Source organism: Leopardus geoffroyi, chromosome C3 (genome assembly GCF_018350155.1).
Source record: "Leopardus geoffroyi isolate Oge1 chromosome C3, O.geoffroyi_Oge1_pat1.0, whole genome shotgun sequence".
Taxonomy (NCBI): domain Eukaryota; kingdom Metazoa; phylum Chordata; class Mammalia; order Carnivora; family Felidae; genus Leopardus; species Leopardus geoffroyi.
The window spans coordinates 149,714,449-149,733,681 of NC_059338.1; the positions used below are offsets into that span (position 1 = coordinate 149,714,449).

Below are 19,233 nucleotides of genomic sequence, written 5' to 3' on the forward strand. Positions count from 1 at the left end.
CTTGAAGGGCTCGGAATTTCAAGCATTCTGTCTACCGCAGTTTTGTTCCTTTCGTCATTGTCAAGTCCTCCAGTGAGCCGTGTCCTCGGCCATACTCCACTGACTGAAGGGCCTTGCACCCCCCTCCTCAGCTCAAGTGCTAATCAGGACGGTGATGCCGATGTCACACGACGCTCATGTGGATGCTTTTCCCCCACAGGCTGTAGGAGCAGAGGACAGTTGAGAGCATTCGCACAAGAGTCTCAAAAGAAACGCTCTGCTCAATACAGCTATCCTGACGAGCAAGATAAGGACTTACGTGATCTGAGTCGTGGGTATGTACAGAAGTATTTAATTTCTTTAGGCTGTTTACTAGAGATTTGCTTCAAACAAATGTACAGTTTGAGGGGTTTTGTAGGAACCACAGTCGACTCATTTACATGCAGGATAACTTACACGAAGATGGACAAAAAAATAAATTTTGTGATAAATATGGGTCCCTTTTCGCTGTGAACATCATATCCAGGGCAGGCTTGGCAGTAAATGCTTCTCAACAAAGTACAGAACATTGCACATCGTGAGTGTTATTTTTGATTCCTTAAATCGCATTATGGATATTGCTGTGTTTTAAATTCTTTTTGAAAATAAGAAAGTCAGCATATTGTTTGTAAGAAAAGCAATAATGTTTATCAAGTTAAGTTGAGTTTAGTTCATGTACAGTCGGTTGCAAGGAAGGTTTAATTTGTGACCAAGATGGGATATTTTTGAACTCTTGGGAAATCGGGAAATGTCTATCTTGTTACTTTGAAATTTGTTAGGACTTGTCTTGTGACACTTATATACGAGCTTCATCTATGGTTACTTCTTTACGTTTCTCCTCACATTGTCTCAGAAGCTTCTGAACACGGAAACAGGATATATTCAAGTAGCTCCTTTTCACTGAGTAAATATCAGTAGATGCTTGTGTAATTAAATTACCCAAAACAACAAACAAACAGAACCTTTGTAATTCACAGCCCCCTAGGAGGGGTACGTTGTTACCACACACTAATAACTTTGTCCTTCATAGCAGCCTCCTAAGTATTATAATTCAGCCAAATTCAAAGTACATCATTGAAGTTCCTGTCTTCAATTAAAGTGGGGATTTGTGAAGTAAGATTTACTTACTGTCTTGTAAGATTTGCCGTCTAGGAGGGGAGGCAGGGTCATCTGATGAGAGAGACGGGTAAAGGCTTCAGATTCTGGCACAGGTTCATGGCGTTTCCACTACATAATTCCAAGTCATGTAAAATTTCAGAATCTCCACTTCCTCGACTGTAAAATGGGCAGTACTTTCTGGGATTGCTATGTTGGGAATACGTCTATGTGAAGCACCTAATGGTAATGTGGGATGTGGCGTTTTATACGCATTCCATAAAAGCCAGGATAGCAAATGCTGTTCCAATGCTCACTATATGCCGAACATTCTTTTAAATACTACGCAAACAGTAACTCATTGAACCAAAGCGCTCGTGCAGGTACTGATACGAAATCGAATTCGGATGCCGTGTGGTTCAGAACAAGGTGTAGTTAGTTCTTCTGGGCCTTTAGCCTAGGCAGAGGCAGTATCTTGAGAAAGCGACTAAGGTTTTGATGAAGGTTTAGGGATTACCAGTGTGGAAGAACAGTGAGCGTAGTCATGGGAGCAAAGAAAAGTGAGGTGTGTGTTTGGAGAGTGGTAAGGCTGGCGTGTCTGAACGAGCAAGTGTGTTCAGTGCTTAGGGATGAAGAGCATTCCGGAAGAATGTTCTATAAAAGGAGACGGAGGCAGAGAAAGAAAGGGCTTTAATTCCAGGCTAAGGAAGGAAACCTATTCCATATGTTCCTGGGGCCCCTTCTTGCAAGGTAATTAGACCGCTGACCAGGAGCCGGAGCCCCAGTGAGAACCATCTGTAAATAATTTAAGTGGCAGAAAACAGTCACTGGGCCGTTGCGTAACTTAGCATTTCATTTGCTTTGTAATTCACTCTCCTGCATGACATGCTTCACCAGAGAAAACTTGGAAATAGATGTTGGCCCACATATTTGCAGGCGGGTTTTCTTTTCTTTCAAGATGTCAATGGGGATGTGGCTCTGACGGTCACGTCCACACGTATGTGGCAAGGACAGCACAGCCAGCACCTGCCTTCTGCCCCCTTCTCCCCCGCCCCGGGCACATCCAGGTCCTTCGAAAAGATTCATTGCACTTGTTTGGAGGTGATAACTGAATGTATGATATTATCCACACTCTTAAGATGACGGTGACCTTGTCGAAGTTGCGCTCACATGCGGCCTTTTGTCACTCGGCTACAGACTGGACGATTTCAATTTCAGCCTCCTGCCAGTCTTCCCGTATTTTACGCTCACACACTTTGCAATTGGGAGTTATCGTTGACATGACAATAAAAAGATAACAGCAGCTTTGTTTTGTCCTGTAGCGACGTACTTCAGTGACCCATCGTAGGTGGTTCTGTGCTGCTCGGGCACAAGACATTCGTATGACGGAAGGTGGGGGGGGGGCGTTCCAGGGGAAACCCGGCCGAGTTTGCTGACCGGCTCCTACAGGGCCAGATCCCCTCAATCGCCATGCACAGAGCACGCGGGCTATGACTTCACTTGTGCTTTTCTCCGCACATTCGTCTTTCTTGCATTTACCCTCCCTCGCTTCAACACGCTGTTCATGAGTTCGCATCACTTTAACTTGACAAATATTACTCTCCTTTCATCACAAACTCTATGCTGAATTTCATGCTTCTAATAAGAATTGAAAATGGGGGCGCCTGGGTGGCGCAGTCGGTTGGGCTTCCGACTTCAGCCAGGTCACGATCTCGCGGTCCGTGAGTTCGAGCCCCGCGTCGGGCTCTGGGCGGATGGCTCAGAGCCTGGAGCCTGTTTCCGATTCTGTGTCTCCCTCTCTCTCTGCCCCTCCCCCGTTCATGCTCTGTCTCTCTCTGTCCCAAAAATGAATAAACGTTGAAAAAATAAATAAATAAATAAATAAAAAAAGAATTGAAAATGTAGTGGGGCACTTGGGTGACTTAGTCGTGAAGCATCTGGCTCATGATTTCGGCTCAGGTCATGAGATCCAGCCCTGTGTCTGGCCCCAGGCTCAGACTCCCTCTCTCTCTGCCCCTTCCCTACTTGCTAGCGCTCTCTCTCTCTCTCTCTCTCTCTCTGTCTTTCATAAAATATTTAAAAACGGGAGTTTAAAATACAACAACATCCATACTGTCCATGTTTTCGTTCATCCACCACCGCCCACCAATAATCTCCCCAGCTAGTATCTTTGTCTGTTTTCCGTCCTTCCACATTGCCTGAAACAAATCTAATCAGGCCTAAAATGTGTGGTTAAGAAAGGACTTTTAAATTTTCTTTCTAAAAATCCTGATTTGCATCTAGCTGTGCAATTTAATAGCTGTATAATATGGACATGTTAACAACCTTCTAAGCTACAGTATTCTCATCTGAAAAACAAGGTTATTTCAAGTATCTCTTAGCACCGCTGGGTGCCTTGATTGAGGTGATGATGTGGCCTCCGGGGCAGAACAATCAGAACTGCAGGGTCCCTGAAATGGGTAAAGAACTACAGTCTGCTTTATTTAGCCTCGGTGACTCACCCACACCCCCTACTCCAGGCAGAAGCCATTACTTTCTTCTCTGTCTTCCTCGTACAAATGTTGTATTTCCTGCTCGCTGGTCACCCAGTCTTTTCTGAGAGAATGTGAGCAGCCTCCTTGCTGGAAAGCACCCCCACATCTATGTAGTGTAATGCCGGTCACATGACCCACCCCCCACCCCCCACATCCTTGTTCCATTGTAAACACCATCCGATTGTGTAAAATCCGGTCTTGCCAATATCAGCTACTCCCCACGTTCCTGCATTCAACGCGTTAGATCTTGGTGATGCCTTTAGACAATCATGCAGACTTCTTTGTGGTTAAATCCCTCTGGTTAGACGCTGATGATTTACAGGAGAGAGCACTATGAAGACAAAAATCTCAGATAATTTTAATTCAAATTATCCATTGTCATTAATATCATCCATATCGGCACTTGTGCCCTTGAATTGATTTGAACACAGCATCATAGTAAAAGCTGGTGTATGGTCCTTATTGATTCGTGGCACCTCTAAGTCAGTGTCTTAAGGGACATAGAGTTGATCTAGTGACTGAGCGTAACTGGCAGTGGTAACTTCGGTTCTTTCCCAGTGCTACCTTTTTCTAACTTCTCTCCCTCTGATGAAAACTCTGTAACGTGTCCTTGGTTTAGGAATTGTTTTACAAGCTCATAGGACATGTCTGGCAAGCCATTTTCTTACTCAACAATAGAGGACATACATCAAGCAGAACAAAGGGGAACAGTTTGGAAAGTTACAACGACTTCTTCACAAGGAACAACTTTTAACAAAATTTGGAAAAAACAAAAGAAAACTTGACATAGCATGTCAAGTAAATCAAATTTATATATAAATATTTTTAACAAGATAGCATAATCATAGATGGGTGGAACTTTCATTTCAATTTTCTAAACTCATTATTTACCTCTGTCTTTTGAGAACTTCAGTTAAGCTCCAGGAATTATCATTTAAATTCAGCCCGAGAATTTTTATTTCCTTTTATTATCGACAATACTGAGCTATTTTGCATCTGGTTTAAGATTAGATTTTTGTCAGACTGGTATTCTTATCTTAATTTAGTTCTTGCCATGAATTTATAATAGAGCAAGGAACTTTCCCACCTGGGTGCTATATAATATATAATATTTAATTTGTCACTGCTCTTTCACTGTGAAATGAAATGAACAATTTTTAGCAAAAGACATCATTTGAGATCTAAATAATATGTCAAATAGATAGGTAATACTTCATGGCATTCCCTTTATTTCCTAAGAAACATTTCCTTATCATTTTAAGTAAACTAGGTGAAGCAGATGTGACACTCTGGATTGTCTCCTTAAGTGCCATTTAATTTTAATTTCTAATTCCAGTCACATCTTTTTCTTTTTATGGTCACACAGAGCAGCAGTGACAATGCCATGTACATTCCAATGCCTGAGGAATACTTGTTGATTTTTTTTTTTTATCATGCAACTTTTATTTTTCAGCGTTTTATTTGCTTCTTGTACACACAGGCAACAAGATCACTTGTCCGTAGATGACGATGGTAGAAATGTGACGTTTCTGGCAAAAACAGAGTTTGCCCAAGATTTCAGCAATTTTGCAGCAGAAATTCAAAAAACCATCAAAGCTCTCAGAGAACAGGTATGTTCCCACGCCCAAATAATACGCCCTTATTGTATAGATTGGAATAAATAGATTAAAAAAAATCTGACCAATAACTCTGTAAGTATATAGCACAATACCGGGATAATAAAACGGGGTTCATATATACGTGGAGAGCTTCCTTGTAATAGTTGAATTCAGGGAAGGAGGACTTGGGTAAAACCCACATCCTGTCTACTAAATGCCAATGTGTTCCGCACACAAGGGTTCCTGTGCCGGGGGCTCTGTTCCTGCTCAGTGCATCCCTAAATAGTTGTGTTTGATTCTCTCTTCATCTCTGTGGATGTAGGTAATTTGTAACAGGCACAACGCGTACTTTTCTTATAATTTTTTTTTTTTTTTTGAAATGGAGTCAAGCAAGCCTCTTAAGGATTACTGCTTTGTCTGGCTTTCCTTTCCTGAAAAAGTGATTGTTGAAAATGAAATTTCCACCTGCCTCCGCACTTTTGCTTATTTTCTCGGTTGTCCTGGCTGATGGTTTATTTCACTTCTCCTAAAACTTGGGAAGGAACCCATGAGAGATTTGGCTTGAATAGAAATGGCAATTCGATGGTTTTATTCAGACATGGAGTCTGATCCCTTTCAAGGCACGGTGCCATGCTGGCTGTTCCTTTGACTTCAGTGTTACTGGCTTTAGTATATGCTTTCCTTTGTACCGTCAGCGCCTTGAGGCAGAAAGCACTGCGGGGGGTGTGAGAAGAACCCAGGGTCTGCTGCCAGGAACTTCCGATTTTACGAGTTGTGTGACCTGGGCAATTTATGTAACCACTCAGAGCAAGTGTCCGGCCTCTGGACTTTCAGGAATGTAATGAGAATCGTATGAGATTATATGGCAGGGGCACTTTGCGAACAGTAACCCTCTCAATGCATTACTGTTGCGTGTGAACATAAACATATCATCTCGCATAGAAATGGGAGATTACCTGCTTGCTGTGTGTGCCACCCTGAGGGGCTGGCCGCAGCCACGGTCCGCATCAGTGCTCTGCCTACGCATCAGTGCCCGTCCTTGTGACCAGAACGCCCACTTGTCCGGTCACGGGTCCGATCTGAGTCTGAACATAAATCTGAAAGATGTGGAGCATTGTTTCTAGAAGGTTATTCTTAAAGGTTCAGGTTATTCTATCTTGGCCTGGTTGAGGGGATCTAGGACTCTGGGACATCACTGAGTCTGGGAACCTCTCTTTCATTTGCAGTGAGCTCACGTGTCGTAGAAGAGATAAATTATAACGGCAGGACAGAGTCCTTAGCACTGGGCTGCAGAAGGTGGACCCTGCTGATTTTAAACACTAGTCCATTTATTTATGTAGGAAATTCTTTTTTTCATAAACCTCTTTTATGGGATTCGCAGACACAGGTAGAATCCATAAGCAACATTTCAGTCCAATTTTATCTACACGTTGTTGGTGATAATTACACCTTTGATATGTTTTATAGTGATTAGAAGCATCCCAGATACCCTAAGACTACAGTAGCTGGCCCTGCTACGTGTCCAATAACACTCTGCGGTCGCACATTATCTCTAAATCTATCCAGAAAAAGTGTTTTTCCCTGTTAATTTGCTGTGTCTCTTCCATTCCATTGTAAATTTCTTAATAGCTGGGATGGTCTCACCGCTGGATTCTCTGTGCCTGACACATAGTACAGTAAAACCTTGGTTTGCCAGCATAATTCGTTCTGGAAACGTGTTTGTGATCCAAAGCACTTGAATATCAAAGCGAATGCCCCCGTAAGAAGTAATAGAAACTCAGATGATTTATTCCACAACCCAAAAATATTCACATAAAAATGATTACAATACTGCAATATAGCGCAAAATAATAAAGAAAATACAAAACGTAAAGAAAAATAACTTAACCTGCACTTACCTTCGAAAACCTTCATGGCTGGTGTGAGGGAGACAAGAGAAAGGAGGGCTATTGCATGGGACGACTTTCACTATCACTAATGGGCCATTGTATACGCTCACACGAATGTTGACTACAGTACAGTATTAATCAACTCTTGTCATATACTGTACTTAATGTAACTGACAATCAGGCAGCAGAGGGAAGGGTCTGACTGAAGAGTCAGCCTGACCTAGGATGAAGCAGAGTATTCCTAAGCTTACTCTTGTATGGAAAATCAAAGGACTGTCCATAGGTCCTTTGAAGGGACAAAAAATATACTAATGCCAGTTGTGGGCACATCCCAAGATTCTGAAAAATCACTGATTACTGACAAACACCGCGGCCTGAGATTGAACTTCCAAGCGTGGGTGATGATCCCCCAAAATCCCGCAGTCAGAGAGAGAGAGAGCTGGCGAGCCAGCAAGAAGAACCATGGGTTCGGTTGTGATCATGTGACATTCGGCATCACGTACTCCTCGTGTTGCAAGACATCACTCGTTTATCGAGTTAAAATTTATTAGAAGCGTTTGCTCTTCTGGCGGAACACTCACAGAACAGGTTACTCGCCATCCAGGGTTTTCCTGCGCTTGTTGAAAAGCAGTCTTTTTGTTGTAATGCAAAGAGTGTCAGAGCTATCAGGAATACAAGGGGTGTGTTAGGACCGGACAAGGCTGGAAGAGGCAGTTAAAAGGTCCTGAGAGCTCTTCTAGAAGTCCGAGGTTTCCCTTCTACAGATGGGGAGACGTTGCAGTGGTGCACCGAGCTGTGCGCGCGCTGAATGACGCCTAACAAAATCTTCACAGGTCAAAAATGGGATAAAGAGGGGCGCCTGGGTGGCTCGGTCGGTTAAGCGGCCGACTTCGGCTCAGGTCATGATCTCACGGTCCGTGGGTTCGAGCCCCGCGTCGGGCTCTGTGCTGACAGCTCAGAGCCTGGAGCCTGTTTCAGATTCTGTGTCTCCCTCTCTCTGTGACCCTCCCCCATTCATGCTCTGTCTCTCTCTGTCTCAAAAATAAATAAAAACGTTAAAAAAAAAAATTAAAAAAAAAATGGGATAAAGAAACAACTGTGACGTAATACCAGCATTGGGAAATCAATGCAGACCGTGTAAAGGAGATTGGACAAGGAGAAGAGTTGAGAATGCAACACAGATAAATGGAACCCATTTCCTGGGTGGCTCTCAGGAGCGTCTACAGCTACACCTAGGACCAGAGCAGTAGGCACTCAGAGGTGGACAGGAAGAAGACAGGAGTGCTGAGGGCAAGCCGTATTTTCAGAGAAGAGAAGCCCTTGGGATTTGCTACTCATCTGTCATTACTGTACAAAGACCTGAGTTTCAGTGTTGAAATGGTGAAGGTGAGCCTCTTCGCTAAAGACAGACATTTCTGACGACGCAGCGTGTGCAACTTTGTGGCTTTTCTATTGCCCGTCAACATGGATGCAATATATCCTGTAAATAAATAAAAAAACAAAACTCAAACGCTTTGATGTATGAAAAATGAGCATCCAGATAAAGTCATGTGTATTTTTCTTGGTCAAATTGAAGACAATGAAGAAGTAATTAAACAGGATATGGAAACAGTAGTCCATAGTGGTACTCATCACACAGGAGATTATTGTTGTTCTTGAGACCTGTCCCTTGCCTATGATAAAAGATTCCAACCTTCATTATTAGCGAAGGGTTTCGACCTTTACTTTCTAACCCTAGGTGCATTATGTCAAGTGTCAGTCTTGACAGTTTCCGTTGTTGGTCGTTTACATTTATTAGGTGACTTTGGAATGTCTAGAAAAGATATGCGTTGATGTTGATCCCTTAACCATGATAGAATCAAAGTAATGAAAGTGGTCTGCAAACTCCATGGTATTCTAGCTGCATTGTAATCGGTGGCTTATAGCGGATTATATTTGCCCTTTAAATATGATTCTGATCATTGCAGAGATAATTAGAGCCAAAGCTACACTCAGAACATTTAATTATTTCAGCTTTTGATAGTGCCTGATTTACTTGGCTGTGGAGGGTGTCTGGTCGGGGAGGTGGTTGTATATAATGAATGATGAGATGATATTTAAAAAAGTATACCTTTAATTAAAAGTAAACTCTGAGCGAGGTTTTCAAATTGGTGTCACAGTAAGTACTTTATAAAGAATAGTTGAAACTTGGGGACAAAATCTCAGATCCCTGGTATCATGTTGAATGAATATAGAGTATAATAAGACATATATCAGCCTCAAGCCATCAGATTTTTAAAAGGAAATCCAAGCCATCCAAATCAGGTCTTAAACCACTTATTTCAAGTTCTATTCAAGTTAAATAAAGTAGACACGGTTGCATTTAATATTTAAAATTAATAAGATAAGCATATACTATATTTTGGTATAAATGTCAAGACATAATAAAATTGAACCGTGGTCTTCATATGGTATATGCTTTTTCCACAACGCTTTAGTATAATGGGTATATTTTCTCCTTTTCTAGGACCCTATCATATAGGTATTTATTATTTTATGGTTGAGGTTTATGTTGTTTATACCTCTGTCGTTGTGACATCATTAGCCAGAGCTAGAATTTACTTAAAACATTATAGGCTAGGAATTTATCTTGCAGATATAGCTTTTGCTTGTAGAAAAGAAAATGTCCTGTATATTTTGATGCAATTTCCAGGGCCACAAGGTGAGAAAAAATGGAGTCTACCTGTTTTTCTATATGGAACTAAATTTTCACAGAATTATATAATCATGACAGGCAACTTATTTTTCTGTCACTTTTCAGAAATTGTATCGTACACAGTCAGATCTCAGACCTTACGACACAACTCAAAAAGTGCCTACTTTTGAGTATTGACGAATAGCACAGGGGAGATGCACAGATCTCACTGAACTATTGGCATGTGTTTACTTAAAATCATTTGGAACACCACATCAATTTTATGACATTTCAGAGGGAATTTTGTTTTCTGATAGTTTCTGATAGTTTGTTATTTCTTATTATGGTTTTTTTCAATAGAAAGATGAAATTCTGAAATTAAATGTAAACTGTAAGCTTATTTTATTACCCAAGGGGATGTATTGTATAAGTCAGGTCTCGGTGAAAATAACAGAAACTCCTCTAGTTGCTCCAAGAAACATTGGATTTTCATACAAGAAGCCAGAGGTTTTCACAACTGTTTGGAAAAGTGAGAGGAACAGAAGTCACAGAATCAGGTGCGGGAAGCTATTTGGTCCACAGGAGTTTACCTGGAAGCCACGGTGAATCTCAGCAATTTTGCAGAAGCCTCGACGTCAGCCTGTGTACCTGTTAACAACCGTGCTTGAGAATAATACTGCTCTCCTTCCCAATCCTACCTGAGCGCCTCTCATGGGTAGGACTAACCCAGAACCATACACGGAAAGAGATTGGGGTATGGTTGTCTAGATTTCTCCTGAGATCTGTGGAAAGGTGCAGTTGATGATAAGTTAATGATAGGTAATCCGTGGCCCATATTTAGGCAAGATCGTATATTTCGCTCTAACTTGGTAATTGGTTGGGTGGTGGGAAGGACGGAATGTGAAGCTAGAAAGACACCTTGTGGTCACAAAGACAAAATTCTTGGTCTGAATTCAAATTCACTTAAACAAACAGTAAAACGGGGGGCGCCTGGGTGGCGCAGTCGGTTAAGCGTCCGACTTCAGCCAGGTCACGATCTCGCGGTCCGTGAGTTCGAGCCCCGCGTCGGGCTCTGGGCTGATGGCTCAGAGCCTGGAGCCTGTTTCCGATTCTGTGTCTCCCTCTCTCTCTGCCCCTCCCCCGTTCATGCTCTGTCTCTCTCTGTCCCAAAAATAAACGTTGAAAAAAAAAATTAAAAAAAAACAAAAACAAACAGTAAAATGGGTATGAAGAGAGATATACAGAGCAATAGATTGACCATTGTAATTTATTAAGCCAAAGTGAGTCTTTTCATGAGTTCAACGGGGGCAAAAATAATAATAATTTAGCCTGGAGAAGAAAAGCATAAATTATAACTGTTCCAGAAAACCCAGATCCATCACTGTATTGAACAAGTGTATGAGGATGAGTGAAAGAAAGGAATCAAAGATACTCCAGAGGCTTCTAATGAATTAAGGGACAGGTAATGTTACCAATGTAACATTAACTAATGTAACAAACCATGGAAAGTGAAACAATGAAAGCTAAAGGAAGTTGTGACATACATAAGGAACAGAAAGATGTCAAGTATGGCTGGAGAGTAGGTAATCAAGAATAAGAAAAATGACATGAGGTGAGTCTGATGTTAAAAGTACTTCTGGTAAGATCCCCCATGGAAGTAAGGAACATGTAATTGGACACGGAAGGATAGATGATCCTTGTTACAAGTGGCAAAGAACTTAGGTAATTTATGTCTACTGTTTTGTGGAACTCTAACCTGTGAGCGATGACCTTGGATATCTAGCTGAGGAGATTTCTAAGCAAAGTATTGAAGGAATGTTCTGACTTAACCTTCCTGCTTATAGTAAAATGCAAAAGGAGAAAGAGAAATTGCAAAAGGAAATGTTAAGCAAAAAGCAACTAGAACTTGAAGATTTAGAAAATTCTCAGCTTCTCCTAGGTACCTATCTGTGAGAAATGAAAACATAGATCCACATGTGAACTTGTATATGAGTATTCAGAGTAGTGTTATTCCAAAAGTGAAGATAACCCAAATATTTATCAACTGATCAAACAGAATGTGGTGCGATGCGATGGAATATTTACTTGGCTGTAGAAAGGAATCGAGTACTGATACATGCGGCAACACTGAGGAGCCTTTAAAAACATTATGCGGGGCGCCTGGGTGGCTCGGTCGGTTAAGCGTCTGACTTCGGCTCAGGTCATGATCTCACAGTCCGTGAGTTCGAGCCCCGCGTCGGGCTCTGTGCTGACAGCTCAGAGCCTGGAGCCTGCTTCAGATTCTGTGTCTCCCTCTCTCTCTGACCCTCCCCCGTTCATGCTCTGTCTCTCTCTGTGTCAAAAATAAATAAAACATGAAAAAAAAAAATAAAAACATAAAAACATGAAAACATTATGCTAAGTAAAACAGACCTGTCAGCAAATGTCACATACCACACGATACACAAGCTGTCCAAAGCTGTAAGGCTTGTAAACAAATCTATACAGATAGGAAGTAAAGCTGGTGGCTCCGGGAGTGGAGAGGGAAATGGAGGTTGAATGCTGACGCATACAATGTTTCGTTTTGGTGTGATGCAGTGTTTTAAAATTCGATCGTGCTGATGATTGCACAGTTTTGTGAATATACTAAAAAACACCGAAGGAGAGAGGTTTTCTAAATTCCTTGGGGTTTTCAACATAGACGATCCTGTCATCTGTGAATAAAGGCAACTTTGTATCTTTCTTTCCATCTATATACCATTTATTTATTTTTTCCCTTTATATATATATATATATTTTTTAACCTTTATTCGTTTTTGAGAGACAGAGAGACAGAGCATGAGTGGAGGAGGGACAGAGAGAGAAGGAGACACAATCCGAAGGAGGCTCCAGGCTCTGAGCTGTCAGCACAGAGCCCGATGCGGGGCTCAAACCCACAAACCGTGAGATCATGACCTGAGCCGAAGTCGGACACTCAACCGACTGAGCCACCCAGGCGCCCCTATTTATTTTTTTATTATTTCATTACGACCAATGCCGTAAGATAGTAAATGTAAGATAAAGAAATATAAGATGATTTACTAGGACTTCTGGTAAAAGTTTGACTAGGACTGGTGAGAAATGAGTTCCCCGTCTTAGGTGAACAGCACCCTGAATCTCATCATTGAATATGATGATTTTTGTAGCTTTCTAAAATCAACTTGTGAGAATTCCTCACTGTTATGAGTTACTGAGAGTTTTTATCATGAGTAAGTGTTGGATTTTGTCAAGTCTTTTTTTGTTACTGGTATCATAAACATATGATTTTTTTTTTTTTTAGTCTGTTGATATCATAGATTCCACTAACTGGTTTTGGATGTTAAAAGCCTTGTCTCCCAGGAATGAATCACATGTGATTATGATACGTAAGTGTTGTTATACGTTGTTAGATTAAATCTGCTGTGTTGTTGCAAATTTAACCACCCCCGTGCATGAGAGGTACTGGTTGGTAGCTTTCTGTTCTCCTAGTTCTTAATCTCGCTTTGGCTTTAAGTATTCTATTGGCTTCTATGTTCTGGAAGGGGTTGCGAAGTATTGATCTTATTTATTTCTCCTTTCAGTGTAAGTCACCAGGGATTCCATCTCGGCCTGGTGCTTTCTTTGTTGGGAGGTTTTTAAATTACTGATTTAATTTTTTAATAGATACAGGCTGTTCAGGACATCTATTTCTTGTGTGAGTTTTGACACTTTGTGTCTTTAAAGGAGCCGATCCATGCCATCTGTTCCTTGAAATGTACAACTAAAAGCCCTAAACATCGCGTTTAAACCAACAAAGGAAGACTCAGAATGGTGGAGAAAAGAAAGTTTTCTGGCTAGTGACCGTGGGCCCCAAGGAACAACGTAATGTTTCCCGGGTTTCAGTGTTTTTGTGTTTTCCTCACGTAACCCAGTTTGGAGCTGAATAGTCTGGCAACTTCGAAACGACAATAGGTAGAAGGAAAGAAAGGCCCAACGCAACCTCACTCTCTCTAGGCAAAAGACCAGGAAATGGGCGGCCTAGTGTTAGAGAAAACTTGCAGGCTATAACCACCCTACCCCAGCTAAACAAAACAGACAGAACTGTGAGTCCCCCCACTGTCAGCAGTGCTCCTCGGTGAGGAGCCCAGACTCCCACCCACTCCAGCTGTATTGAGGCATCCTGACATCCCCGGTGAGGCTACTGTCCTAGGAGGCCAAGCAGAAAACAGGGGCTTGCATCCCTTGTAGGTGGCTACCATCAAAAGCAGTGTGGCCACTTCTGCTCTTACCCGGTAGCGGTGAGGCACCCCTCTCCTTCCCCACTGGGGTGGTGTCAGAGGAGGCCTCTTGGACAGTTAGGACCTTCCGCTGCTTCCGACTGGTAATGAGATCACTGTTTCCTTTCCCCATCCGGTGGTGTCCGTGGAGGCTGGGTGAGGAACAGTCAAAAAACGTACCTACCTTTCCCAGCTAGTGAGGTCTGAGTGGAGGCCCAACGGAGAGCCAAGACTCTCAACTCCATGTGGTATTAACGAAGAGTACTCCCTTGGGCATCAGCAGCAACCAAGTGGGGAATGTAGACTTCTACTCGCACACGGCGGCAACGGTGTGGTGCCCTCCTTCTCCTGCTAGAGCAGTTTCAGAGGAAAACACCTGCAGCAGAAAGGTTAAGTAACAGCCAGAGTTCTCGTACCAAACACTCAAGATGTCCATATTCAGTAGAAAGTTATTCATCGTGCCAAGAGCCAGGAAGATCTCAAATGGAATGAGAAAAAAAAAAAAAAAAAAAAAAAAAAAGACAGTGGAATCCAACGCTCAAGTGACAGAGATACTACAATGATATGAAAGGGATTTTAAAGCAGCCACCAGGAGTTCAAGGAAAAGAACACAGGGAAGTGAAAAACAGAAACCACAAGTAGAAAAGAAAACAAATACTAAATTGGTATATTTAAGCCCTAACAGAGCAATACTTTTATTAGATGTAAATATTCTAAATATCCCGATTGAAAGACAGATATTAACAAACTATTTAAAAAGCATAACCTGGGGCGCCTGGATGGCTCAGTCGGTTAAGCGGCCGACTTCGGCTCAGGTCATGATCTCGCGGTCCGTGAGTTCGAGCCCCGCGTCAGGCTCTGCGCTGACAGCTCAGAGCCTGGAGCCTGCTTCAGATTCTGTGTCTCCCTCTCTCTCTGACCCTCCCCCATTCATGCTCTGTCTCTCTCTGTCTCAAAAATAAATAAACGTTAAAAAAATTAAAAAAAAAATAAAAATAAATAAAAAGCATAATCTAACTCTAAGCTGTCTGCAAGAAACTAACTTCCAAGGTAACAATATAGGAAGGTTGAATGTAAAATGGTGGAAAATATGTATTATGCAAACATGAATCAAAATAAAGCAGGAGTAGCTAAGTTAATTTTGGAGAAAACAGATCTCAGAGGAAAGATTACCAAGGACAGAAAGGGATATTCTATAATGATAAAAGAACCAACCGCAAAGAAGACAAGTCTTAAGCATACATGCACTAGTTAAGAGAACTGGAAACTATTTGAAATATATGGAGCAAAAACTAATAAAACTGAAAAGAGAAATAGACAAATCTGCTTAGTTCAAAGCTTTAACACTCCTTTCTCAATGATACAAAGGACATCTAAAAGGAAAAGTCAGTAAGTTTCAGAAGAATGCAAAAATGTCTTCAAACAGTAGGATCATTTGTATAGCATACTCGCTCTAACAAAACAGAACACACCCTCTTTTCAAGTGCCCATCTCCAGGACCAAAACAGACTTTATTCTGGATTATAATAGAAACATTAATAAATTTTAAAGAATTCAGGTCATAGCTTGCCTTCTGAACACAGCACAGTAAAACTAGAAATAAGAGAAAAGCAACAGGACAGTGACCAAATATTTTGGAAAGGAAGCAACACACTTTTGAAGAGTCCATGAATCAAAGAGGAAGTGTCAAGGGGAAATAAAAAAAAATACAACGAACTGAATGAGAATGGAGCATAAATTAACATAAAGTAGCACAGAGAGGGAAATTTGTAGCCCCAAATACAGACAATAGAAAAGAGGAAGTGTCTCTCAAATCAATGTAAATTTTTATCTCAAGAACCTAGAAAAGTAACAACTAAATAAATTCAGTGCAAAAAGAAGGAAAAATCTTCACACCTAAATTTGAAAACTTAGATCAAGTGGACTAATTCCTTGAAAAACACAAACTACCACAATTCACCCAATATGAAATAGATTATTTGAATAGCTTTATAGCTGCCAAAGAAATTGAATTATTAATTGAAAAAAATCTCTTCCCCCAAATTCTTATGTGCAGATGGCTTCACTGGAGAAGTCTACCAATTTTTAAAGAAAAATTAACAGTAATTTTCCAGTAATAGCAGAGGAAGGAATACTTTCATTTTTTGAAAATAGTATTAATCTGATACCAAAAACTAGACAAAAGCAATATAAAGACAGAAACCACAGACCAATATCCCTCAGGAATATGGATGCAACAACTTTTAATAAAATATTGGCAAATAAAATATAGCAATACATGAAAAGAATTATACAACATAATTAAGTGGAGTTTATTGGAGGAATACAAGACTGGCTTAATGCTCAAAATCAATCAGTGTAACCCACTGTAATGTAGTAGGCTAAATGGTGAATGACTGAATGCTTTCCTTCTAGAATTGCCAATACATAAGGATGCCCATTGTCACCATTCTTATTAATCACAGTGATGGGAGTCCTTGCCAGTGTAATAAGGCAAGAAAAGGAAAAGGTCTACCGATTGGAAAGAAAGAAAACTATTGTAAGATGATTTTCTAAGAGGTCTTAGAAAATTTCAAGAAATCTACCAAACTATTCCAAGAATTAATAAGTAAGTCCACCAACGTCGCAGGATAGAATATATGCAAGATAAACATACAAAAATAAATTGTATTTCGGTACACTAGCAATAAGCACATGGGAAAATAGGCAAAAGAAAGTTATGGTCCAGCATGTTTTTTGACTTCCCACCAAACAGCCTCTTATTCTCAAGACTTTATAAGTAAGTCCAGAACAAAATTTCATCGTGCATTATATCTCTTATATTTATGGTACATAGTTCTCAGACTATTTCCCTTAAATAGTTTCTTTGTCATTTGAAAATACTTTATTCCCCTGAGCTCCAGGAATTTACAATGGATGTGTTGCTGTCATTTGTCTATTTTGCTTTTGTATACTTTTCTCCTTGAGGATAGAAATTGTCACCTAAATATCTTTTTCATACCTTAGAATTGCCTCTCCTTTTTTTTTTTTTTTTTTTTTTTTTGTTTGTTTTGGACTTACTCAACATTACTAATGTTTTCATGTTCTCAGTATTTTTAGAAATAAAAGTATTGTTGTTTTTGTTTTTTGTCTTAGTCTTCTAGACCATAATCACTAACATCTCTAGAGATTTGTATGATTTTCGTTCACCCATGATCTTGCTCAGGCAAAGACTAATTCAGTCCACATCTGGTCATTGTAATACCCTGTCATTCCTGCCTCCATCATAATTTTTAATTTATTCTACAATCGTCTCCATTCTCACTGCTTACATGAAGCCATAGATTTAGCCTTTTAGTTCATCAGTGTTTAGCTGGCATATACTGCATACTTAATAATCCTATTGGGTAATGAATAAATTAATGAACAATGGATGTCACTTCCCAAGTGTAGCCACTATAATAATACATTACCCCCAAAGGCCCATCCTGCTGTCCTACTTCAACCCAAATGTGGTCAAATATTTTACATGATCAATTTTATTTATTTATTTATTATTTATTTATTTATTATTTTTACATCAAGACTTTTTTTTTTTCCTTCATGAATGCCAAGTTCATGAGTATTCTTGGCTCTTTAAAATGTAGTCTTAACCCATTTTTAAATCTAATTTCCAAATAACTTTTTTCACGTTTTATGTTTTTCTTTCCCCCAAGGTTAAAATCTCACTGTTCACCCTCCCCTCTTATTAACTTCATTCACATATTTTCCCTCTAGCTGAAATGTACTGTCCCCTTGCCCACATGCTCATGTACATAAATACTCCCATAGCCAAATGCCATCTTTATTCAAGGCCTAGCACAAGTACCATTTAAATTGTAAGTTCTTCCCTGATTACTCCCTTTTCTACTCCATTTCCCTAGAAATAATTGTTTTTGCTTGAAATCCCATGCCATTGTGTGTATGCTCTTATGACACACAACGTATGGGCTTGTAGCATACTGATTTTTGCACAAATCCTCTCTCCCTTACTATACTGCAGACTCCTTAAGAAGAGAAACCCAGGAATATTTATCATTGTAGTCTTCCCTAGGACTAGCTGACATATAGCAGGTGCTCAATAACCATTTAAAAATATATCATTGCTTTTACGTCTTCAGGACGTCTAATTTGGTCTCTTGTTTGTATCCAAATTTTTCTTGGGCACAGCAGTTTCTGTCACATATAAAGAACAATGGTCAAGTCTTTGAAATTGTTTTATAATTTCCCACCAAATAACAGAGTTCAGAGAATCTGAAAGGAACGTTCACTAGAGGAGAAAAACATAATGATTCTTAGACACACACTAGAAAGGTCTTTTGAGAATATAGGATCTAGTGCTAATGATGCTCATATGAGTTTGCTAGCACAGAAGTCACAAACACCACAGGCTAGGTGGCTTTACGACAGAAATTTATTTCTCAGAGTTCTGGAGGCTGGAAGTCCCGGATTAAGGTGCTGACAGAATTGGTTTCTCTTGAGGTCTCTCTCCTTGGTTTTCCTCTTCACACGAACTTGTCACTGGGTGTCTGGACCCTAACCTACACTTCTCAGAAGGACACCAGTCACTGGGTGAGGCCCCATCTCCATGACCACATTTTAAGTTAATTACTTAAAATTTTTTTTAAGTTTATTTATTTATTTTTAGAGAGAGAGATAGTGTGAGCAAGCCATGAGCTGGGGAGGGGCTGAGAGAGAAGGAGAGTGAGTCCCAAGCAGGCTCCACACCATCAACACGGAGCCCGACATGGGACTCAAACCTACGAACCGTGAGATCATCACCTGAGTCAAAACCAAGAGGCAGGTGCTTAACCAACTGAGCCACCCAGGTGCCCCATTAAGTTAATTACTTCCTTAAGGATTTTGTCTCCAAATACAGTCACATTCTGAGGCATTGGGGGTTAGAGCTCCAACATACAACTTTTGGGGGACACTGTTCAGCCCATAGCAGTGCAGCTGCAACTTTCCTAAGTCATTCAGTGCTCTTGGACTTAGCCTCTTCTTTTGGAAAACTATATTATTTTCATCCTTTCTAAAATTCCTCTTAATTAAGCATCTTTAATTTCTCTGTGGACCATTACTCTTTCGTAATGCGTTCTCTAGAATGTATCTTGGCGAATGTCACCATCATTTAGGGGCCTTGTGAAACCTGGC

At 40.6% G+C, this 19,233-nt stretch overlaps 1 protein-coding gene across 5 annotated transcripts in view; it reads left to right on the top strand.

Annotated features, from left to right (window-relative positions):
• The window catches only part of PXDNL (peroxidasin like), a 453,359-nt gene that overhangs the window by 403,816 nt on the left and 30,310 nt on the right, over nucleotides 1-19,233 (top strand). For 4 of the 5 annotated variants that reach the window (XM_045455353.1, XM_045455351.1, XM_045455354.1 and 1 more), the window contains 2 exons: nucleotides 200-314; nucleotides 5,128-5,257. In XM_045455353.1, the coding sequence (XP_045311309.1) occupies nucleotides 200-314; nucleotides 5,128-5,257 (245 nt within the window). Of the gene's footprint in view, nucleotides 1-199; nucleotides 315-5,127; nucleotides 5,258-6,874; nucleotides 7,102-19,233 lie in introns of those variants that run through there. The other variant, XM_045455355.1, reaches the window with a different exon arrangement.